This window comes from Clinocottus analis, unplaced genomic scaffold, assembly GCF_023055335.1.
Source record: "Clinocottus analis isolate CAN_PGR_092001 unplaced genomic scaffold, fCliAna1.0.p SCAF_2, whole genome shotgun sequence".
NCBI classification, from domain to species: domain Eukaryota; kingdom Metazoa; phylum Chordata; class Actinopteri; order Perciformes; family Cottidae; genus Clinocottus; species Clinocottus analis.
Genome location: NW_027175931.1, coordinates 9,815,038 through 9,841,553, shown reverse-complemented (window position 1 = coordinate 9,841,553; position 26,516 = coordinate 9,815,038). Strand labels below are relative to the sequence as shown.

The 26,516-nt window shown below is 39.8% G+C and overlaps 1 protein-coding gene across 3 annotated transcripts in view; it reads left to right on the top strand.

Annotated features, from left to right (window-relative positions):
* The window catches only part of zgc:172282 (leucine-rich repeat and fibronectin type III domain-containing protein 1-like protein), a 148,280-nt gene extending 123,423 nt beyond the window's left edge, over positions 1-24,857 (top strand). The window contains exons 9-12 of one of the 3 annotated variants that reach the window (XR_011077967.1): positions 4,117-4,766; positions 9,679-9,776; positions 12,174-13,187; positions 23,975-24,857. Coding sequence is in view for 1 of the 3 variants with exons in the window: in XM_068585565.1 (XP_068441666.1) it covers positions 4,117-4,766; positions 23,975-24,012 (688 nt within the window). In the remaining 2 variants the exon portion in view is untranslated. The remainder of the gene's footprint in view (positions 1-4,116; positions 4,767-9,678; positions 9,777-12,173; positions 13,188-23,974) is intronic. The other 2 variants (XR_011077968.1, XM_068585565.1) reach the window with 2 other exon arrangements.
* The last annotated feature ends 1,659 nt before the right edge of the window (positions 24,858-26,516 follow it).

Here is a 26,516-nt window from a genome sequence, read left to right as displayed (position 1 = left end):
TTTCACAACATCTGCCCATTCTGACAATCGTAGGCGAGATTGTGTTTGGAGGCAACGCTGAAGGTGTGCAAAGATTACCTGGGTGATTCAGGCTTACTCGATCGGTTATGATTAGATTGATTCAAGCTGCCTCAGTAATACATAATTAATATTTATGACCTGGCATTTGATCAGGTCCAGTGGTGTGTGAGTGAGTGGTGTGTTTACAGATGCATGCCAAGAGTAGACTTCTCGTGAGGTAATTGCTAATGATGAAGAAAGGGTCTTTGGCAAATCCTGTGTTATAACAAACGAAAATTAATCACCAGCTAACTGGCACATAATGCGCTAGGTCCTCAATAACATCTCACCAGCCATGCGTTTACCAAGATTGTAGATGAAAAACATTCATTTTGAACATTCATTTTGGATTGATTGATCACTGAAGCACATCAAAGCATACATCCTCAGACAGAACATAAGGATGTAACTATCACATCTTATCAGTGGTGAGCCATGGATTTCCTATCTACACCTTCAATGGATCAGCTGTTTAACAGTTTAACAGCACGCATCCTTGCGCGCCCAGGAAAAACAGCTTACTGGGTGATGTTCACTTAAACACAAATTCCATCCACTTCTACTTAACAAGGAGTTTAGCGACGCGATTGTACATTTCACGGCGCGCTGCTGTTCCAGCAACAGGTGGCCATGTACGCCGGTGAGGAGAGCCAAGCATCCCAGCACCGCCACCGGAAAACAGCCTCCACGCGTTCTCGAGCAGAAAATATCCGCTCGACAGCGGCAGTCGATTCCGGGTTCGTCACCGCAAACATGTGATGTCATTAAATCCGTCACCAAGCAACAAAAAGCAAAACACTCAAGATGTCACTAAACTTCTCTTGTATCAGCTCTTCAACTCCCATTGAGCTGTACACTGACCAATCAAGGAGCATGTTCATGGTCATGCTGGGCCCTGTGACCAATCACACGTCTAGACCCTCAGTTTAGGCCACCAGAGTAAGCTTAGAAGGCTCTGACGGCCCGCCACTGTATTTTATTTAGTGGGAAGCAGGGTCGTCCTTCAATCAGCGGTTTAATCAGCGGTTCGATCTCCGGCTCCGTGTATGAATCGGTGAATGTTGATAAGAAGCTTTGAGTGGTCGGAAGACTAGAAAAGTGCGATACAAGTACAGTCCATTTACCACCATAATCATTATGATACTAAATAAAAAAAATCAAATACACGGATATCACTGGAGAACTTGACGGGAGAATGAGCTCACCTGTACGGAAAATCTGAGTTGGTGATTTGAAATTAAATAAATGTTGAGTTAGTGTTTGTACTTGTGCTAGTTAGCCATACCTATTCCTGAAGCACCTTTCAATTGTAAAAGATATAAATCAACTCAAATATCAAACCAAGTTTTACTCATTTTTCAGCACTGTGGAAAGCACAGAGTAGAATAGATTTTATTGATCATTTTATGGTTTATTTGATAGGAACAGAGTCACAGCGCGGTGACTGTCACACTTACTCTGCCTTCTCCAGTCACGTCACTCATCTTCAGCACCAGAAGATGGTGGTGAAGATGAGGTGGTGTACATGAAAGACAAAGTAAAGAAAATGACAGCCCTCACACAATCATTCTACTCCATCTCCTCCATGAGTCCTATTTAGCAGGAAAAGTTCACAATAATGTATTGTAAATAAATTAATACATTTCCATTTTCAAATTATATCCTCGGATGGGTGATATAATTTTGCAAGCAATCAGTCTTGATTGCTCAAAACACATGAATACTGCTGTGACACTGGTGCGTAATGCTGCCTGATAGACTGGCACTGCGAGATCTGTGGGAATGGAAGAATTAAGAGGGGAGGATGTTCAGGGACCTCCTCACCCACAAGCACCTTGATTTCTGTGTCAAAAAAAAAATCCTTTTGTTGTTTTTTCTCCCGGCCGTGATTCACCGTGAATAATTATTAATCAGCAGACCTATTGCTCTGCATCAACATTCATGAGGTGCTTTGCCTTGAGCACTTATGGTTGAATCTGGGTGTCTGGAGGTCAGGATAAGTCTGATCTATGTGTGCACATTTCCGAGTGGATTTGGGATTCATGAATTAAATATGCTCACAGGTATGCGTGCGCAAAGTTTTATGAATCCAAATACATACGCAGGCATTTATGGTGGATCCTACGCAGTGTTTCTTTCCCTAATAAACTATAATTTAGTTTGTCGCACTGCAGAGATAAGAAGAAAGACACAGCCATGGTAACATTTTGTTCAAACACAGCTGGGACAATTCCCAGTCTGTAGTATTTGAAGTTCAATAAGGTGGACAGAAGCTCTTTTTTTGTCTTTTTCTTTCAATACCACTTTCCAATTGCTTCCAGGAACCCCAGTCCAACTCTGCTCTTAAATCATGCTGTTAACCTTCGACAAGACATCATGGCAGATAACGTTTCCTGGTTCGATTCCTATTCAGAACTCAGTCCAGAGATCCTTTCACACCAGATTTCCCGGCCATACAAGGTCACACACACATGCACAGAAACACACACAGAGCTATCTGCCAACATAGACTTCCTGGTTGGGGTTTAAAGCCATCGATGAGCTTGGCACTGAGACAAGACCAGTTCATACCCTGCTGCCCACTGGCTTTCACAAACACACACTAGCCTCCCATCAGTTATTTTTCACTCAGACTATATTGCAAAGTCTGTTAGCAGAGGTGGAAATACATTTATGGGGGAGGAACGGGCCCAGGCAGAAATATGTACAGTACATAGGGACAAATGTGAATGAAACAGAAGGGAAACATTATTTAGATAAATTGTAGCAATGACATATGGCTGTCCGACAATTCCACTAGTTACATTGAAGACCCCAAGAGAAAGTAGAGACAAGAAGAAAAAGGGAAACTAAGATAAGCACCTGCTCCTTCCCTCCTTTGGATTTCCCCAAGGAATGCAACCTGCCAAGGAAAAACTAGAGCTACAGTATTTTCCTCAGGAAAGATCAAGATAGAAGTTGACAATGGTAAGAATCAGGAATGCATTTAATCAGAGAATGATGATCTCTGTAGCTGTGGGGGATAGATCTGTTTGAGTGTCTGTCAGGTCGCAGGCTTATGAATTCTAACTCTGTGGGGAAATAAGAATGATGAGGTGGCTGTTGTGCCACAGGCGGCACCGCATGGAAATATATGATGATGGTTCATGTCTCACTGCTGCTGCTTTCATATAATAGCACACAACAGAATACAACGGCGCGATACAAGCAGATGTAATCATAAGTCATTTTCGGCAGGGATTTTTTTTTTTTATATTGCTCTGCGTTGCTTGTTTGGTGAATAAACAGACAGAGTTTGATAGAGCAAATTTGTGTTGGCAGGTATGTTGGCTTTCTAATGCCCTGAGTTAGTCCATCTGGCTTCAATGAGAGCAGTTTCACCGTGCAATGTCATTGTGACAAGAACTTGTGACATCATTTAGAAAGCAAGATAACGGCCATACTGCTTTTCTTTGGTTGTCACAATGTTTAGAAGCCTTGAGAGTGACTTACCAACCCCTTGAAATGGGATCCTCCAGCAGTTTAACTTCTGACCTTGCTGCTGCAGTTAATAGGTGAACTCCAGGACCCAGGCCAATGCTGTTCAGTCTGGTGCTATTGTGGTATATATTTATCTGCAATTTGGTTGAGCCATTTCTTTTAAGTAGTATCTTCTATGCGTCCATATCATTTCCAAAGAAGTCTCTTGTAACAAACTGTGTAATCGGTGATATATTTCATGGAAAACGGAGATTTTGAGAAAGGGAAGATGCATTCAAACCAAAGTAAATTTGTAATTTACAGTTTCAATATGTTTTTCTGAACGTTGAATTGTATGCTTGCGTTTTACATTTTGCATGTTCAGCTGACATACATTACACTGGCTAGAATACAAGACTTTAGGTTATGGTAGCAATTCATGAGAATTCATCAATTGGAATCAATTGAATGCATCTATTTTTTCCTATGAGTATTACTATTGTATATTTACGAAATACTTTTTTAGTACCAATTGATGTTTACAGTTAATAAATTGCCTGACATATTTTCTCTATGTCTTTTTTTTTGCTTTGGCAGGATGATTCCATCCAGCAGCAACGACTTCCTGGTCCGGGATCTCGCCGCGGGACGCAACTATGATCTTTGTGTCCTGGCCGTGTTTGATGATGTCATCACTTCGCTGACTGCGACTCGTCCTTTAGGCTGTCTGTCGTTCACCACAGATACGGAGTTCAGCCAGTGCCAGGCATTGCACAGCCACTTCCTGGGTGGCACTATGATTATCATCATTGGAGGGATTATTGTTGCTTCAGTGTTGGTTTTCATCATCATCTTGATGATACGATACAAGGTTTACAGCAACCAAGGGCCAGGACACGGAAAAACAGCCATTGCAACGACAGCGCCAAGACCGCAGAGCAATGGGCAAGGAGGAGGCGGACAGGTCCAAGTCTTCCCTCACTCTGCCTCAAAAATGCCCGACAGTCAGGAAGACCAAGCGCGAACACCGTCCAAGGCTATGTCGCCTAGCAACACTCTGAGAGACACTGTGGCATTGGTTGAGGAGGCGAGCGGCGGACGGAGCACAATGACAAGGACTGACTCGTCGGCCAATGAGGAGTTGCTCTCGCCCACCAAGGCACGCTTCTCCTCCAGGGTCGCCATTGAGATGAAAAGCAGACCGCCATCTGTCGCCAAAGAGCCCACCTCCCCCAAGGAACTGGCAGGTAGGAGAGAGACAGACCGGGAGACAGCCATAGAGGAGGCAAGCAGTAGAGCAAGGAGGCATTTCGGAGAGGTGGAAAGAAAAACGGAAGGAAGTTGATAAAGAAAGAAATAGGAAGAAGGGAGAGGCAAGCAATACAGTGCAACAGAAAGAGATGGAGGATGAGAAATAGACTATGTGTAATTGGGGCTGTGAAATTGAGCACGATGATAACAGTGTGTGGAACAGTGAGAATCTGAGTGAGTGTGAAGGAGAGAATGAAGAGAGATGCTTGGAAAATAGTAAGAGAGACAGAGAACAGTCATTCTCTCCATAGAGCTGCAGTAGCATCTGAAGTCATATTAAACTCTCTATGATTGTTGATACATCAGATTGCCCGTCTCAGCAAAAATCCCTTCATACAGTGTAGTGGAATTAACCTAAAACCTTACTTCCTGCAAGCTCATTGCATTTTTGTTCTCTGCACTTGACAATCACCAAACTTGAATTCTGAATGATGGGGGATACTTTACAAGTTAGATAGGAAAGTAATTTAAAGGCCTGCAAGCTGTTAAGGACTTTAAGAAACTACAAAATGTATTTTTGTTTTCCAAAGTAATTTATGTACCTGATGCTGTGACGTTTGTGTAAGAAACCACACTTCTTGGGCCTTCTCTCACACAGAATTCCTGAGAAAGCTTTGTGGTTTGTGTGCAAGTGGGATTACCCATCGCACCCCAGCTGACATTATTAAGTGTGGCTTCAGCCACATGGGGTCAGACATGCTTCTTGTTCTCCTGCGGGCATATTATTATTACGCAAAAATTTGGACCGTATTTCCTTCCGCGGCGTTAACAGCACATGCGTTAAAACACATCAAAATGTGCGGCTTGCATTGGGAATTGTGAGTTATGACTTTTCTGAGAGATTCGACCGGCCATTTTCCCAAAAAATGCAAAAAAGAAAACAACGAGAAATTGTAGTATTGACTTGAATGGGGTTTCGCCAAGAAGAGAGCAAAAAATCCACTTCTCTTTGTGCCCGTAGTGATTGGCAATAATTTAACATAGAGAAATGATTTTAAGTTTAAAATGTTGACAAAAGTCTGGAGTTTATTTGCCTATTTGGACATTTTTTGATAGCTCGCACAGTCTTCATGGAATTATTGTTGAAGTTTAAGAAAAATGTTCAGACAATTTCAGAGTTTAAAATGGGTGTGTATGGCACGAAATGTTTGTCGTTTGAGTGGAGCACCAACTGACAGAGTGAGAGACAGAGAAAACTGAGGAGCTGTCAGCTGATCAACTGTCACTCTTAAGACATTGGTTTCAGATTTCCATACGGTGTGAATTGGCAGCAAACAACATTTAATATCTACTTACGGTAGTAGTAGCCACACTTAATTTTCTAGTTACAGTTAATGTTCCTTGTGTGTCCTCTCTTAGGGTGCTACAAACTGTTGGACTAATATATGAAATGATTCTTTACCCAATAAAATAAAAACATAACTAAAACAAAAAATAAGTTGATGAAAGTACACTTTTACACCACTGTGAGCTTTTCACTCTTCACAAAGTTAAACCTTTACGATATGTATGTGTAGACAGCTGCATACACTCACAGTTCAGATGTTGCCCCCTAATGTGCTCTCTTTTTGTCCTCAATGATAAGAGATGCAAAAATAAGCATTTTATTTGCTATAAAATAAGAAGTTTGCAAGACCTTGGACAGCAGAGCTAATATTTCTGATGCAACCTCTCTGACACCTAGACATTAAATAAAGACTGCGCTTGAATAAAAAAATACTTTCTAAAGATGTTCCAGTGAGTATACATGACAGGCAAAGGTTCAACACATTCACAAACCAATTTGTTCTACTAACATTTTGAATTACAGTTTTTATTTTATTACATTCTTTTTACATTTTCCAGCTTCAAAACTATTTGTACTAGGTGAGCTTCAGGCTACTATTCACTGACTCGTAATGTCTCGCCACTCTCCTGCCCGTAGATTGACCTTTTGTGCCTGCTTGAATAAAGTATTTTTAGCTTCTACAGTACTTGCTACTGGCTTACTGACAGAAATTGCTGTCAGCTGTAGGTGAGAAACACCGACATTCAATAATATCTATAATTTATTGAGGGTTGTTGGTGCATATTCGCAGTATTATCAAAGTAGTGCAAACGCTCGATGGTAAAAGCACAGTGCTGCGTAATCATAATAGGATGGTATTCTCTTTCTTTAACATGCGAGTTACTGATGGTAAATTGTTTTAATGTATCTTTTTTTGTTTTTGGCAGCAAAGGTTATTAGATTCAATTGTCATATTATGCAATTAGGTCCCAGGTCTTTTGATTCAATCATTTCAGATTATTGCATATGATCACACAGATGGCTTTAAATGCTCTATAGAGCCACAATGATAATAATAACAATAGTAATCCCTAAGTGCATGACAATATTCTTTTTCGGGTAGATTTTGCATGTGCTAAGCCCACTTCAGTGCTCTTCACCTTTAACATCAATCCACTCAGGAAACGGGGGTTTCATTAGAACGAATAAATGGAGACACCATCTCACATGAGTAGCTTAAACAGCTGAGTTGAAATTCTTTATCGGTGGCTGACATGCCAATTCAATTGGCCTCTCCGTGTGGTTTGAAATGAGGTGTCATTGAGACTCTCGTTGATAGCGGGAAAGAGACGAGAGATCTTTGCAGCGCGGAGCGGCTTAGCAAAGAAATTTAGGGAAAGTTTTCACCTTTGTGAACCCGGATGGATCTTAGTTAGTCAGACATTTTTAATAAATTACAAGAGCTCAAATCACAGTTCATAATGATACTGTGGAAGAAGAGTTGTGGAGCTTTTTGATGGTTCTCATCAATAAGCTTCTGTTAAACAAGTGGTTTTCTTGTTGTTTTTCTCGCATCTGAAGCTATGTGAAGGGAAATTTGTTGTTCGGAAGGTTGAAGACCAAATAGGAGTTACAAAGCAGAGCAGTCGAGGAGTGCTCATTTGGGCTGTTACAGGATCTAATTTAGCAAACTGGGACAAGGAATTAGCATGGATTATTTGTTGTTGTTACAATGAGATGCCACCATATGAGCAAACTCAAACATTTCCTCTATAGGCCTAATTAACAGCGCTAACCTCTTCACAACCTTCACTGACTGAAGTGTGTCGCTCAAAGGAGTTTCTAAAGAGCATCCCAGACTACAACAAGACAAACAAAGCAATTATTAAAGTTTTCATTTTGACACTTCACCCAGGAGGGAAAGTTACCGCTGGCCTTTTGTGTTCTTTGTTCCCTCTCTTTGATTCCAGGATCGCTGGCACTTTCAGGGCAACCCGCAATGAGGGATAACACTCATGTGTATGTACGGAGGCTGTTGGGGTTTCTCAGGGTGTAGCCGTGTCTGATGTGTTTCACTGGTTGCTGCATTGCAGAGAAAGGCAACATTGATCTGATCAGAGAGAGAACCGCAGTGAGTCAGAGTGCCTGAGGAACAGAGCAGCTGACAGATACACAGTGAGGCCCCATTAAAGGCCCACGGTTGTCAGATATGTAACCCTACATGAAAAAATAGGCACATTGTGGGTGATAGTTCGCCTTGTGTTTGTTTGCTTTTCATAGACTGTTTTGTTCACACTCATGTGTGAACTAGATAAATAATTTTGAATTTGAATTGGTTGAATCTTGATTTGAGAAGTGCTGATTTGATCATTATTATTTATTTATTATGAAAACAGGTTATATGATAACTTTGCCATAGATGGACTATAAAATATATTAACCTATTTTAACAAGATAACCATTTTGAAAGAACTTTTCTTTGTGATGAACAAACTGAAGACAGAATTGACATCCCTCACTTTGTGATGATGCATTTTAAGTTGAATTACAAGTTATTACATATTCTCAGCGATCAAAGTCTTTAATTCCACAGACATTTAAGGGCAAAATTATGTATTTGTCAACTGTATCCGTCTTCCTCGGCTTCGAAAAAGGGGCAAAAGGAGTACCCGAGTGGGCTCACCCTATTATTTCTGCTGAGCCTTTAAATGCAGGACTGAAAATTCTGTCCGTCATCCAAGTACAGTTGTACCAGGAGGGAATTAGGCTTGAATATGATAAGTTGACAATCATAGTCTCACATGATGCTGCATGGGGAGTCAGCATCAGAAGTATGTATTTAACCTGAATACTGAGTGGATCATTTTCTATTCAGATTATTAGTAATTATATGCTTGACACAAACATTTTATGATTAATTAATTTAAACAGGCAGTCAAACATTAAATGTAAAAGTGTGTGTGTGTGTGTGTGTGTGTGTGTGTGTGTGTGTGTGTGTGTGTGTGTGTGTGTGTGTGTGTGTGTGTGTAAGCTTGGCTACAAAATCCCTGCCATGAGCCTTTCTAAATATTCCCACGAGGTTAGGCCAGATAGCCGAGGACAATACAAGGATGTTTGTGACTGTGTGAAGTGCAAGAATGTGTTCTCCTCATGGCCCATCCATGACCCTGGAGCCTGTCTGTCCTCCATGTATTTTAATCTATCACCACTCCTTGCAGTGTCATCCTGTATGCCCGGCCTCATTTTTCACTGCCATCTGTCTCTCTGAATTCATCTCTTGCAATGTAACCCTCCCTCCTCCCCCTCCCTCTCCCTCTCTCACTCACTCAATCACTCACTCATTCACACACTGCTTCTCAAACTCTCGGTGTCACTTTTTCTGGTCTTTCTTCTGAACCAGCTTTTTGACTATCCTGACATTTTTGCTTCCTATTTGTGTCCAATGTTTTCAGTGTTGATTTGCTGCATCTGTATCCATGTTTTTCTCTGATTCTCACTGTTGTTCTCAATGTCTCCCTCTCACTTTTTTTGCCTTTTCTGGCTCTGGTTTTCTCTCTCTCTCTCTCTGACGACTCCAGCAGCAGACGACAGGCGGCCTCATAGTGTCGAATGGAGAGACTTTAAGATCTGAAGGTCTCTTGACCTCACAAAGAGAGCGTGCCAACACTACAAGCAAAGAGTAATGACTGGCATTTAAAACTTGAGCAGTCCCTGATACCCCCCCCCCCCCTCCCTAAAATCTACCTACAGTTTCTCCCTTTCCCTCACCCTGTGTCACTATTACCATCTGACTCTTTCTTTAGGGGTGTTTTTCTTCTCTGGTCAGGTCAATTCTCACAATTAAAGAAGTGATTTTGTCTGATGCTGTTATAAGATATCTAAACCATTAAAACATTGTGAGTCCTGCCTCCATCATAATACAATGACGTGTTGAATCGGTGGTGCTCACAACATCAACAGTTACAACAGTTGCAACAGTTATGTGAATAATCAACTTGCTAATCGACAGAAATATGTTTGATCATCAATTTTCAACTTCAGTGTTTTCTTGAACATTGCCAATTCCAACTTCTCAATTATGAAGTGATGATACCCTTTCTGTCATTTATGATTGTAAAATAATAACTCTAGGTTTTTAAACAAACAATGGATGTGTCACTTCGATTGCAATCATATATACTATATATATATTTATGCCAATGGCGGCCCGTGGTGTTGGCCAATACGCCAACTGTGATCACAGCACGCTGTGACTGCTGTGATTCTCCGCTACAAGAAAGGGTTCCTCGTCTACAAATTAAAGGAGCGCGCAACCAAACATGTGTGGTGCAGTGTACAATGTCCTGCCCAATGTCCTGCCCTGTTCATTTCTGAAATATATCTATGTTATGAGCAACACAAACACTTCCATTCAACATTGTTTCATTGGGGAGAAGGCAGGAATGAATATCCACAACAAGCATCTCAAAATTGGAGAAATTAAAGCTGCATGGCGAGATACCACCAGAGGAAGTAGTTGTTTTTGTCAGGTGGGTGAACTGATCCTTTCTTCTTGTTCACGCGTCCTTGCAACTTTCTCTTCTTCCTTCCTTCTTGATGATCAACTTTATATCTCTATTGATTATCTCTGGATTTCAAATTGTGTTTTGATTTGTCCTGGTTATATTCTTCCCTATTTTGTCTTTATGTCTTTTTCATTGATTTAATTCCCTTTATAGATTTTATAGATACTCATTCTTTTATCCCTCCGCTTGCCTCCTTTCTGCTAGAATCTCTCTGTATTACCTCTCCTTTCCCTGTCTGTTTTTAATTCATAAAACCTTTATCTCTGAGAAACTTTGTATTACTTATGTCCTTTCTATCCGTGTCTTTACCACTCAAATTGCGTTATCGTCTTCACATACCGCCACCTCTGTATCACCCCATCTTCTTCATCCATCTACGTGTTGCAAAGGGTGATGGAGAAGAAGAGAGAGGAGTGGAGGCTGATGGAGGATAAGACAATGTTGATGTGTTGTGGTTGTGATGGATGAATATAGACTCAGGCATTAAGAAGACTCTCCTTCACTCTTTATCTTGCACAATAAGCACTGGCTGGACATAACAAATATCCGTCCTGACAAATATGGAAAAGAAATGCTCTCCTGCTAAAACCCACATTACAAATAACTGCTGTGGTGATATTCTGCCCCAGCAAGAACAGCTTCATCAGTCGCCACGCTATTGCTCTTATTTGCTTAACATTATCACCAGACCTTGTTTATGCAGACATGTGTTGTATCTCACGTCTACACAGCAGTTACACTCTCACACAGCTCTCGCAAAAAAAGAAAACACACGGATTGTGAGTTGTTAAAAAAAGGATTTCCTAAGGAACAAATGTGAATCATTTTGCTAGGTAAATAGTCAATGGCAGTCTGGACCAAACGTCAACATATCCTGGATTGATAGCCATATCCATGTTTCCATTTATTTGGAATCAAGTTTAATGTAACCAGCAGGTTAGTATTCAAAAAACATTTGACCCTATACCTTCTCCAATTTCAAATTGTTTTATTTTCTTCTGTTTTCCCTCAGTAGGCAAACAAAATACAAACAAAATGTATTTTTCCTCGTCTTTTAAATCATTGCAGAAGTTATGAAAAACAAATGAAACAGCACCTTCAGAAAACATTATTAGTCAGGCTGGTGGGTAGGATCAGGTTTACTCAAAGTTAAAGTGGCTTAAAGTTAAATCGTGCCTCACTAACACATGTTGAAAGCAGTGGTCTGTGTTAATTAGAAATCTGGTATGTGTAAACTGGTGTATTTTAGATCCCACAGGTCCCAGACTGTCTTCTAGACCTCTGCTGTTTTCTATGTTATAAATACAAAACCCTTTGTTAAGTATCCTTTTATCAAGACCATATGTCCTACTCTACATCCCTGATGTTTTATTGATCCTTTTAACCTCTTTGTCTCCATATGGTCCCTTTTAGGACTGCTCAGTCCTTTCAGTATTGCCATTTTCCTTCCAGCCTAATGCAATCGTTCTAATGTTCTGCCTTCTCTGTTTTCTTACTCTTCTGTTCTCTAGAACCCTGACGTTGTTGTTCTGTGTGGCAGAAGTGGGAGAAGCTGGTGAAAACTGAAGAAAAAAAGCCCTTAAAATCCTTTCCCATATCTCCTGTTTACCGTACCCATCACTTTGTTTCCATGAGTATCATTGGATAAAAGACCTATACTGTCTAGTTCTTGGTTGTCATGTCTGGATTGGATGTATCAAGGCCCGGTGTCTTTTTGGCTGGCCAGTTGCTGCAGGATGCAGCCTTCAGTATGATCATCATAAATCACCTTTTTCATGGAACCACACACACTGAATGCTGGATTTTCCATGTTGAAAGCTGTCTATGTTGATGTAGATACAATGGGACAAGGTAAAAAGGAAGCATAAAGATATATGTGGATCTGTAAAATAAAGACAGGCAGAAAATATGAATGAACTTCCGATCATCTGAAGCAGCATCAAAATGTTGATACAAAGTGGATAATATTTACAGACAGACACTACAACTTGGATACACAGAAAACATACAATTTGATAGGCTGCACAAACAGAAAGGGAACAATATTATGCCGATTTCTTTTTTGGATTTGGATATGAATATGTGTTAAATACTTGAATGACAATGGCTCACTGTTTCTCAACTGAACATAAGGGACTTTCAACATGGCGGACTCAAAGTAGCACTACTCCATTCATCCATGTGGACTGAGCCAATTCTGCTAAACTGAACTGAGCTGAGCTCGTCCTGGAGCTGGATCCTGTTATAGCTCAATCAGAAGTCTGTTTCTGGAAAGCACATACAGTACAAAACAAAAACCTGACCTGAGATGGACCCGAGCTTGGACGCGGACGAGCCTCAGCTGGAATTGTACGCTGCGAAAGGATTCAGACTGTGCAGTGATCGGATGCAGAGTAAACTGGACTAGACAGGACTAGACAAGCCTGTTATCAATTGGCCTTGTCTGTTTTCCACTGGATGGGACTGGTGAGGACCTTGTGGACCTTTACCAGCCTCGCAACATCTCCTTAGGGCCACTTATACAGGTGAGTAATCTGCTGATTAACCCATTAACCTAACCAAACAAGCAGACAGATGTGGAGTTACCTCACCCAAAGACCTGGTCTCATTAATTAGTGTGAAAAATGGTGACCCACCGGCAGCCACCTTGGCCTTCCACCAATTTTGGGACCTGCCCCATAGCTTAAGACGCACTTACACTTTGTACTGTCTCCTCCTGCAGCAAGTGCTCTGTAACCTAATAAGGGCAATGCTTTAACGAGTGCCATCTAATTGCTGTCAGCGAGACAATTAGAGAGCCACCCTGGCTAATGATTGGTTTCGTTACCACTCTCCACTACCACATCAAGACAGGCCACAGGAACTACATCCACCCGCCCCTTTTTTTGGTTTCTCACTCCTTTTGTGTCTGAGTCACTTCTTATCTCATGCGCCTCTCTTCTCCTCTCAATCAGATGTCTCTTGTTTTTTTTCCTGCCTGAGGCTGAGATCAAATATTGTTGGAGAATATAATATGCTGGCTGGGAGGATATGGTTATGAGCTAACACCACCGCCTCAGGGATGGACTTTGCCTGTACAAAGGAGGGTGGGGAGGGGTCAGCAATATATCTTTAGTCACGGACAGAGGCTGATGTCTGCTGCAGCAGAATTGAACTCATCCAGTCCCCAGGCTGGAGAGGTTTTCACTCTCGAAATGAAGTTAGACATTTATGAGAGATAGCATCAACTGTAGTCAAATGTTATACATCTCATTAGGTTCCAAACATATTTAAATTGTTTTAAACTTCGATGATATGATATATCCTATTTTAGTGTGGGTGTAAACAAAAACAGCATCAGTAATTTGAATCATTCTTTGCCTTGTTATTTTCCTGGCACACAACTTCTGTTTAACGTCCTCTCTACTTGACTTGAACCGAAACACTAGTCCAAACATTTGCAAATCAAAGATTCATGATGCTGAAATCTGCATCATATCCATTCTGACTATATGTTATTTACCTAATAGTATGTAATAAGATTTTTAAAAGATGCATATGAAATGACCATGGCATTTAACTATCAGTAATACATCTCATCATGCACAGATGTGTTTCCCTGCATTTTTAATAAACAATAATTTACTCTAACTGCAGTTCAGTTCATCTAATTAATTGTTTGTGCAGTTGTGCTGAATAACTAAGTAGATTTTATGGATTTTCTATACCTATTATTACTTTACTTGACAAGATAATCTATTCAGCTTGACACCCATGAATACACACATGAACTGTAAGAGGATGATTTTTTAATGATAGTCTCTACATTTCATCTTTTCCTAAGAAAACAAAAGAAGGAAGAAGAGTTCATATAATGCTTTATCTGTTTATCTGTTTAGTTTTTTTGGTAATTGTATTTTGATATGCTATTATATGCTAATATCATATACATAATATCATGTAATATAATAATTTCTGCCGTTTCTGTACTTTGACGAGGCAGCAATACAATTACAGCATTTTCTCATGTAAGTTATGGTTGCAAGATCTTGCACAGGCCGTATTGACAACTATTTCTAATTTACAAATTGACACAAACACTTTTTCGTTGTTTGTTCCGTGACAATATCATTAAATACCTCCATCATCCTTTTTCGACCCGGTACACAGAGACAAGTCGGAGTGGGTACCTGTGGGTTCCTCTATTATAGTTTTCCTCTTATTTACACCTATGACTGTGCAACTGTGTTTTACGCTCCTCTCAGTGCAGTATGAACGGTATGATTACACATGTCAGACACCAGAAGCTGTTTACTCATAGTAAACAATGGCTCTCTCTGTTATTGCTGGTGATTGTTTGAGCCAACTTGCCCATTTCTTACATGCAAACACAGACACACATACACACACATACTGTTCAAATTACATTAAGTTAAACAGCAACCAACTGTACATAAGGAATAAACATTATAGGGGGGATCATTCTCTTTCTGTCTGCCGCTCATTGACTGCAATATTTATCAAATGAAACAACACACACACACACACACACACACACACACCTACACACACACACACACACACACACACACACACACACACACACACACACACACACACACACACACACGCACACACACACACCAGAGAGAGATAGGACAAAACAGCACAAACTAAAAGCATGGTTTAATAATAGAAATAACTCTGTAAGTGCATGTCCGAAAGTGCTTTCAGTTGTGTTTCAAAGTGAAGGAGAATACCAGTCTGTCATTTGTTTTTATCTCTGGGTTCTCTTTTCTTTTTGTTTTTTGTTTTCATTGACATAAATATTTTGGATAGATTGTATGCCACATTTCTATTTTTCATCTAAGTGAAATGCTTATTGGCTGGTGGATAGTCATGTAGAGATTGACAGTATCTCATGCTGAATTTGTTCTATGAAGGGGTAGGATGACAGTGTGGGAACCGGTGAAAAGGACATTAGACTTTTGTGATCCCTTTTTGGTGACTAATATGGTTGTCATGCACCACAAGAGGAAAATTGTAGTCATTTCATCCCAACTTTTTAGAAGTTGTAACATATTGAACCCATGAGGGATATAAAAAACACCCTCTTCTCAATATCCACTTAGCTTCATGTAATGTGTGTTAAAACAATTAATATGGTAATTGCGTTACATTATCAAACACATGATTATAGATGTCTTTGTTCGGCTGTTATCAGTGTAGACTATAAGTGAACATGGTCTCTGTGACATGTCTTGACTGGAGTTTTAAGCCTCAAGATCGTCATTCTGGCCATCACCATGCACCATCTTGTGTTTTGCAACCAGTAAAGGGAAGGGACTATATTTGGATTGCAGAGTAGTAACGCTGTAATAGAGATGCATTATACGGCTCTGATAGAAACCTGTAAATCACAAGGTAGCCCATAAGTTTACCCTGGTTTATTGACAAAATCATTCTAAATGTGACTAGGATTTACAAAGTGGATATTGTACACTACTGAAGAAGACTTAAATTAGCCACTGAGACCATAAACTCATGTTTACAATGTTAACTGAGGTAATGAATCAAGTGAGTAGTAGGGTCATTTTCTTATATACTTGAATACAATCAGACTGCTTTTTGAAACCAGAGGAGCCATTTATGTTTGGCCATTATAGAGAATGCAGATTTAAGGTATTTCAGCATTGGCTTAACTTTTCAGAATAGCAGTTTTCTGGTTATCAGCTGTTACTGCTGTATGAGCAGAGTTCAGAGCAGAAGCCGTGAGCTAACCAGTGGGGCACGCTCAGACATTAACATGCACTAAAAGATACTCAAGATCAGCCTGGCAATGGAAGCAACGCATAACTCCACTACAGCTTTACGAAGGAAATAGTTGTTTGATGCTATATTATTATTTTATTATATATAAATTGTATAAGATGGAGAGAACCATCATACTTCACAAAATGATTTTTCTTTTTCCTTTATGCCACAGAACAGGGACATTTCGATGTTTCTCAACTGCTCAAATACACAAAGATTGAACAGGTAATCCCTTAACAGACAATATAAACCAGACACATGTTTCATGTCTACGTTTCATCAGTGATGGCAACAGAGTGCTTTTTTCACTTAATGTGACAGCTTCCATCTGTGGTCGTTTGCAGCGGCATTTATGAGTCCCTCCCAGCAACCATTTAGTTAATTTAATTTGAGGCTAAACTGGCTCAGCGAGACACACATACTGTAGTTGTTATTACAGATTGAATGTAGAGGAGATGCAAAGTGTGCTCCCTCTATGTGGGCTGTTGGGCTATTCTATGACCCTCTATGTCCCATCTAGTAGCTGATGTGGTGGTGACGCAGCGAGATGTGACCATGCAGACATTACTGCATGTATGTATTATTATCTGACTTCTCTCTCACACGTACACGCACATGCATGTACGCTTGAATATCTGAATATGACCCTGGGTTCTCCGACACATCCTGCACTCATTATACACGACATTCAAGCTGCTTGAGTGAGAAGCATACAAACGAAGAAAAGGAGGGACCACACGTTCAGACCATAGACTAGAAGTAGATGTAGTGATCGGGAAGTTGACTAAATCTAGTTTGAATTTTGCCGTGGTAATCTTAGATTACGGCCATCACCATGTTGTTGTTTTTTTCCAGCCAATGTACACTAGTTACAATATTTGGAATCTGGAGTTATGTTGAGATGCTATATACATAGTGTCAGCAACCTGTCAATCACATTAAGCCTGTCCTAAAGCATACTTTGCTTTATATTCTATTTTACTGTAAACTGGACTATAGATGTACAAAATTAACATCATGCTGTATTAAGCCTTAAAACTAGCGACTGAAACCATAAACCAATGTTCACAATGTTTACTGAGGTAACAAGGTGACAAGTAGAGTCATTTTGTCATAAACGTCCATACAATCCGACTTGTTTTTGCAACCGGAGGACTTGCCCCCTGCTGGTCACTAGAGATAATGCACAAGTGTATCTCCCAACTGTATAAAACATTTTCTTCTTTTGGGGTGTGTGCACCCCAATGTTGATGTTAAGAGGAGTATCCTACAAAAGTATGGCAAGGTGATCAATGCGTCAATAAAGTGTATCATAGAAAGAGGAAAAGGAGATTAGAAAAGATAAGTGAGAATGATGTGCAGAATGGAAGACAGAGGAAGAAAATAGTTACAATTTTGGAAGGTTAGTTCACAGTGGAGCCCTCGACTGGACTCGATGGGTAATGTACCCTCCAATCACAATCATGGATTTGCTCACTAAAGATTTGCACAAGTGTAGCGGGTTAATCAGGACGCGCATATCCAAATACGTACAAACCCCACATTACATGAGATAGCACACACGCCTTGACATCCTGAACCGAGGACATAGAACATCATCGGAGCAGCAGGGCTTCTTTGGCAAAGAGTGCTGCCTTTGCTTGCAGAGTTCCTGACTGACTAAATGTTAGTCATCACAGCCCACGTACCCATGTAGTACATACATTAACTGGGTGAAACTGTGGTCCAACCCTGCAGTGTTCGTATCATTCCAGCCAGCACAGACCCTGAACAGGAGCTTGACATGGCCAACAGATACAACCTTATAAACCGACAAGACATTGACCAGGACACCATCGTACATATTGATGATTCACTTTTTTTTTTCAAGAATAAAAAAAAAACATGTTTTTTTTGCAGTATTTGTTAAGGATACCAAATACATCAAATAAAAATAAAAAATAATGTGCAGATAGGAGGTTCCCCAACTTTTCCTGGATCATTTTGCATGGGATAGGATGTTTTGCACTTTAGCCATCGACATGTTCTTGACACTCATCCCACCGAATAAAGCCGATGACACTGACACACTGCTTGTAGAGTGTGGGCGGCCCACAGTGTGAGGGTCTCTTTGTGTCCATAGACTTGGGAAATGCACTCACAAAGCCATCCTGCCAGTTGATTCTTGGATAGAGCTTTACCAGCCACACTATCCCCGAAGCACACACATAGCTGTTGTGTTGGATGGGCACTGCATTTACTAAATGCAAAAGAAAAGGAAATGTTGCCTCCCCGTCCCATGGACATGTTGGAAGAAAGAAAAACACATCCAGCTGGATAACCCTTGACCTGAGAGAACTCTGGAAACCACCCTATTTTTAGGCCCTTTCTTTGAAAATTGCATACCCAAACTACAACCACAATAATTTTGCTTATAATAAAAGGCTACACATGTGAGATTTCGTTCAGATGTATACATATCAGTCTTTATGTTACTGCTTAAGAGTAAATTAAGATGACACAGAAAAAAATGAAAAGGTTTGAGGTCCGCCTAGAAAAAAGCACATTGAAGATGATTATTTCATTGAAATAATGCTGCCGTGAGGTCTAACTCTAACCCAAATCATAGCACAATATGTGAACATTCTCTCTGCAAAGGTTGACTTTGATAAAGTGAAGTAGAACAAAGTCAGAGAGGGTTCATTATAAAGAGAATTCAGGCAAGGACATCTGCGACATTTGATTTTTTTCATGTCCCAAACTATGTATTTCACTTGTACTTATGTGTTCAACACATCAGAATTCAGCAGTTTTGGGCTATTTTTCATAAAAGCAAGCTATGATTTACAGTTTTATCTCCCCCTCCCCCCCACACTCCCCTCTTTAGGGTTTCTAAAAGGTTAAGTTCTTGGAAACAAAGGAGGGATTTGGTCTGAGTGTATCTCTGCTACGGTCAGTAACAACAAGCAACTAGGGTGTACCGACAGAGCAGTTACTTTACATCCTCTTTTAGCTCAGGATAGTACAAGCAGAAAATCTGTCTAAATGACAATGCTTTCAGAGAGGAGCACTCCAGGGGCAGTTACCACTACTGCTAGGTCTCTCCATTGCTGCTTCACACAGTCCTGCCTCAGCTCCAACAACAATCCACCTCTCCGGCCATGTTTGAATTATTCAGGAGTTAGGCTGTGTCAGCAGTGCCAGGATCCGAAGCCGGTCACCACAAGCGTCACAATTGCTCTTCAGAAACCTTTGTTTGAAGTCACAGAGACTACGTCCATATTCTATACAGGAGAATATGGTAAGAAAAAAAGAAAAAGATCATACAAGAGAGAGAAACATAAGAGGAGCTGGGCTCTGTGAGATAATTTGCATACACATGCTTGTTCGGCGTAGACTAACATGGTCGTCGGGTCTGTTCAGATGCTGAAATCGTATCACGCCCGTGTTGGCTTCTTGAATTGTACTCTTCGGTGAAGAGCAAAATAAGGGAGAGAGGCTGCACAAGATAAGCGGCTTTATGAATAAGAGGCGGTAAAGGAGAAAAGACAAGATTTTATTTTTTTTAAAAGAGGATATGATATGTGAAGGCTATGGGCAAGAGTTAAGAAGGAGAAGTAGAAAAAGAACAGAGAGGAAAACAGGGAGAACAGCGAGTGGGATGTGTGGAGGATTACTCAAGTGTGTATTCAGCTCCAGCTGAATTGTGCAGTGAGGTGCCTTTGGTTCCTCAGAAAGAAAACATGGGAGTATGAATAATAGATGACACATACACACAATGCATGTTTATTTTTGTAAGTGTTTATTGTGTGGCTCCTTATCCCCTTTTTAAATGGTTGGAAAAAAAATATCTACTCAGCAGGGCAGATGATGCCCTCATCTAAACATATACGTCAACACACGAACATGTACTCAGTGAGTCAAAAGAAAATGTCCGGGGAAAGATCCCGTGCCATTTTTAATGATGCATGTACGTTTGTGAGGACAATAACAGAGCAAGTGCTGATACATCAGCATGAATGAGTGAGCGCTTGAATTATTCAGTGAATGGATTCACGTGTCAGTCACACTAAAAAGTTGACATTTCTGCCAGTTGCCATCCAGGAAAAGCTGTGAATACTAAACTCCCGATGCAGTAAAAAAAAAAAAAAAAATGCTTTCTGGACGTATGTTCAGCACTAAAATGTGAGCACCACTGGGATTTGTTCTGCAAAAAGATCTTGGTGCTAGTATTTCAGCGTCAGCTTTTGAAGGTCAGCAATGCAGCAACAGTTTAAAAAATACACTGCTGTCAATTTATGTATTCAATCAAAGCACTTTTATCACATCAATTATATTTTAAAATTTGAAAGTAAAAAATATCAACAGTGACGATTTTACGTACGCAATGAAAAAAAATACAATAATACTTAAATGATGACACTGCTGAGTGTGGTTGTCTCTGGCTGCAATCTATATGATTTACTTTAAAGCAAGTCAGTCAACATACTGCAGCAGTAAAAGTGATTTAAACTTCCGGCTTAAGACAGCAGAATAATCATTAATTGGCACTAATAGCCTGGAAGGACATTGAGGGTGCAGCAATATATTTAAGCCATTTAAAAAAATCCAAACTCAATAGCAACTAAAACTGGCTGACAATTAGTAATACAGTGAGTTGTAAAAGTGTAAAATCATTACAACCTATGGGTGAGGTGAGTTCAGATTTAGGTTAAGATTAGGGTGAGGATTAGGCAAGTCTCTGTTATGGTGAGAGTCTGAAGGAAATCAATGGACGTCAATGTTATGTATGTGTCTGTGTTATTGTGTGTGCGTGCGTGCGTGTGTGTATGCGTGAATGGGTGAGAGAGCGTGTCAGTATAGGGCTGCTGAAAGTAAAGATATAATAGGATACTACTGATGGCTGTGTAATGTATAGGCTTAAAGACTTTAGAGGTTGTTACTGCACTATGTTTTGTACTTTACAGCAGAATCTTAAAAACCTATGTGGCTGACGTAGTAATATAAAGTGTGGCACAGTAGCCATTATGTAATTTACTAAAGCATTTTAATGCAATATGATAATAATTAACATCATTTAACAAGCATCGACTCTCATGCTGCTTTAAAAATATATATAATTTGAATGTAAAGTATGCAGTATGTTAATAGTCACTGTCACAATTAAACCCTATTCTTAAAGTGATTTCCATTCATACCAACATTATACAGTCTTACATGTGACACTGAATTTAACGTGGTAATAACACATCCACTTCTAAATCGATGGCAGTGCAGATGTTCATAATCTATTATCTATTATATTATTATTGACGACAGGGGCTTTGAGTTAGCACCTTTACGTTTATCTCTCTCAGCGGAAAACAATTTACGTCTGCCGGCAGGAGAGAAAACGGTCCTGTTGGTCAACGGGGCTGTTGTTAGATTAAAATATTGTGCAAGTTCAAGGTTTTAGCCTCAGAAAGTCTTTTTGCCTGTTCTAGCGGGAGATTTGCACCAAGAACCCTGACACAGTGTTTTTGTATTGGGAGGAGAATAAGACAATAGGGAGATTTGAGGGTGTTGAATATAGAGATTGGAGTTTTTTTGTATGTGTGGAAAGTGCTCAGCAGTGGTCTATTGGCTTATTGGCAGAATCAAAGCTTTACACAAATAATGGTCTCAAGGGGAACGCTGTGAAAATAAAGATTGAGAGACAAGCTTTTGTTTTAAAATACCAGGGGGACACGAAGCTCTGGGGTTTGAGTGTCTTTTGTTGCTGTTAAATGCTCTGTCTATCACATCCCATTTTTGTTGAGATAAGATTGTGGGTAAAGGTCTATTTGGCATTAGATGTTAGATTTGTCATTATTTAACAGGTTTTTAGGGGCTCAGTCTATATTTGTCTTACACATTTGTTTTTGTCCATGTATGACTCAGCTTGGACCAAACACTAAACACATTACTACTTCACATTGTTGCCACACAGTTGGTTAAAAATAATTATTTTTTTAAAATGCTGCAGATATATGCTACGTGAGCTGTAAAATGTTGATTTATTTTTGCCAAACACAAAGCAGTCTGACATAAAGGCATTAGCTTTGAAATCACAGGAGTGTCATACTATCCTTGTCCAAAAAGCTGAATTTCATCAAGTTGTGGTTCACATTTAGATAGAGTCACATCAGAGAGAACTTCCATGTCACTTTATCAGTACAATTTCATGCACATGTTGTAGTGTATGAGGAAGGGCGGTCAGTGGTTTAATCAATTGGACAAACATTTATCAAGATTTAACAACATTTAACATTCATATAGAGAGTGCATATCCCAAAGAAGGTCAGTGTTGGACAGTCAGTTCAAATGCTTTAGAGCTAGTTTGGGCATAAGGGCTGATTTGTTTTGTCCAGTTATTATTATTAACATTTATTATATTCTTACTGCCGACCACTCAATATCGCACCAGGTTTCCCTCAAGAGGGATACTTACCGTGTGACAGCTAATCATTTTAGCATGCTCACATTACACAGCTAATGAGGCCAGCAGTGGGGGATTTGTTCCAAGTTTAACAAGGAGGTTGGTGGGCTGGCCGTTACATGTTTTCCCATAGATCTATCGCCACTTAGCAGAATGCATTCATTAAATTGTTTTTACAGGCGAATCGACAGCCGACATCATGTAGCGTTAATGTTGTTGCTTAATTCGGGGCTCTTCTGACATGGATGCTATTTTGGAAACCCTGGAATTTGACAGCTTCAACATTTGAGGTTATATGGATCAGTATAAGGTTGAACAAAACAATATTATTTTTTGTTAATCACTTGAGTTCACTGGGTTTCAAATCCTATTTGTTCTACAGTAGAACACCAGTAATGAGACAGCTGTACATGTGTCTGCCTGACTGTCCATACCTGTGTTTGTTTTCATTGATTTTCAAAGAGGGAAAAATATAAATGTGAATGAATAACATAGGCTTAAGATGTTTCCCATCAGATCTGCTCAGGAAGTAGTTGTCTGTCATGAACATCCATCTGAAAGTTCAGGTGGATGAAGTGCTTTTTTGCAACTGTAATTAGATGCTGATTAGCCTCGGTTTGATCCAAAGAGTTGCAACTGACAAAACAAAAGCTTTGTTTTATAGAAGAAGAAAACAATCACAGAAATACACACAAAGCAAAACACATTTTCAGCATTTTGCCCATGAAACACAAAGCACACATGTTATACAGACATCACTTCTCGCTGAACACATCTCCTTGCCCAAGGCTGAACATATGGAACAGCTGTAGCTAACAAACTCTGCTTTGTGAATCAACATATTTAGTGTTAATGTTCATTTTTGCATTGAAAGATGACATAATTGTTCATTTTTTTGTGTTTCAAACTATTTAACTGAATTGTGGATCAATACCCCAAACGCTGTTACTCATTAGCTATGACACGTTTTGACAGTGTATATTTTTCTTGAGAAAACAGTAATTCCAATGTTTCTGACTCTAAACAATGTTAAATGCAAGCTAATTAATTGATCTCTCTCTCTTTTGTTCCATTTTCTTTCAGACCCAGAGCTCCGGATGAAAGCCACATGTCTCAAGTAAAGAAGGAAACAGATGGAGATTAAAAAAATAAAGTAGCAGGGTATCAGTAAGCCAAATCGCGCCAATCAGCCTTCATCTTCATCAAAATGATCATCACTGTCATCGCTGAATAAGTTTACAGGTCCAGAGTTCTACTTTAAAAATCAAAAAACTTTATTTTAAATAAAAATGCTGTATGACTGTATATGACTGCACCCCCTGCATTATTAACATCACGGTTGTAGCCATCAAGGCCCTCTGCACATCTTCATTATAACATTCTCATCTCGCTGTGGAGTGTGTTGACAAACACACAGCATGATAGATAACCGGACACATCTCACGTTATGTTCTCGGTCGAAAGAGTTACATCTTCATGTGTCTGACAGATATCCCTTTACAATAATCATCAGAATGACATAGGTGCTCTATGCGAGCATCTCTCTCATCAGTTCTGTGCTTGACTCTGACTTCAAGCTGGTTATTTTAAATGGCATCTGTTGTACACAGGTGTCATCTTCGATATGTGCTGTCCATGTGTGTCTGTGAGTGTGTGGGTGTGCACGTAATTGCGCTCGCCGCTGTTCCCCAGTGTCATAATGACTGTCATGATTGTTAAAGTTCCTTGTTGAGATGTACGTTGGTAGAAGAGCAAATAGACAGGGAACCTCAGACCGTTTGACCCATCTCAGAAGAAATACACAAAAAACACAAAAAAACAAAACACAAAAGCTATGTCTTCACTTTCTTCCCTCTGTGCTCCCTTCACCTTTTTTTTGGGCTTTATATTTTGTATGTGTACATACAGCAATTTCAAATCTTATAGTTTTGTACATGTAATTTTTATGGTGTGTGGAATTTTTTAAATAAACAAAAACAAACGGATATCTTTGTTCGACACTGGCGGCATTGTTTCTGTCTTCATCTGTTTAGCTTCATTTTTTCTTTATGCAACATATAATCAACCTTTGGCATTTCTACAAACACCAAGCACAATTTCCCAGACACAACCAAAGTAGGCAATTTTCAGTGCAGGTGAATTACAAAAGACTAAGAATACTTTCATGTTTTCCACCTTTGTAGAATGTGACTGCATTTCAACTTTGAAATGTGTTCATTATTGTTGTCAAGGTGTTTGCTGTGGGTGGATGCCAACACTTAAACATATGAATACATTAAGATTGAGGGTACAAAATTAGAAATGCAGAGCATATCTAGTCCCTAAACACGGCTCTGAATGTGGTGAGAGCTACGCGGGCGGCTTGTTGCTAATGGTGCTAACGGGAACAGTATTTACCTGAGCGGAACCGGAGAGGGGGTGCTACACATCGAAGATGGATTTTTCAGCTGTAACTGGCGTATGAGCACAGTGCAGCGTAGCAGTCGTGACACTCGCAGCACACTCACATGCACTAAAAGGCACACACGGCCGGCTAAGTCAACATAGCAGAGAGTAGCTTGGATTACAACACACACAGAAGGAGTGCCACTTCATTCTCTGCTCAGGTAGACAGTTCTTCTCTATACAGAATCCCATAGCAAATAGGTATGCACCACTAGTGTTTGGCAGTGGCGTCCCTAGGATAAAACATTTGGGGCTAAAGCCCCAGATGTTTTTTAATTAGCCCCAAATATTATTTTTTTTAAAAGATCACATCCTCAAACTACGGTTATCGTATGTGGATGCTTCAATAAAACAGTGTTTTTGGACAGGTTTGAGTAACAATTATATATATATATATATATATATATATATATATATATATATATATATATATATATATATATATATATATATATATATATATTTAAGAGCCACTACTTTGGCTTTGGCACTAACACCTCCAGGTCGCACAAGACGTCATCAAGACGCTGCTGTCTTTGGGTAGTAGCACAAGATGTCACAAAAAAAAGATTTTGATGTTTTCCCCCCAAAGGTGGTCAGGAATTAAAGAGGTAATGGGAATAGAAATGATTTAAAAATGTATAATTTCGAAAAGAGTGTTGCAGCTGGAACTACCAGAGGGAAGTAGCTGCTAGTTGATATTATTATCAACATGGGAAAAATCGTTCTGTTATTATTAGCATCTGTCTGTAAATGCAATTGTAGTGTGTGATAATTAAGCTTGGGCTTCTTCTGGAGGGGAAAGTAGCTAAAGTTAAGGTGAGGGTATAACATCCAACCATCTTGTTTATTTTCTTTTTCATGAAATGCCTCAATTAAATTCAGTCCAGAAGAGCAGGTACCTGTAGGGTATGTGGAGAGTGTTTCTATGCCTAAAAATGGTTGCTAAGTTTTTCAAGGCTAAGCCCCGGATGTGTCGAAATCCTGGAGACGCCTCTGGTGTTTGGTGCAAGACTGTTTTCACAAACTTATATTCGTACACCTTACAACCACATGGGACACCTCTTTTTAACAATATAGCAATAACCTCTTGACAGTTAAGCCCATAGACCGTAAAAAGTGGACGTGGTCATTGTGACTTCACCCATTGGTTGGTGAACTGCCGTTATGAAGCCTTAAA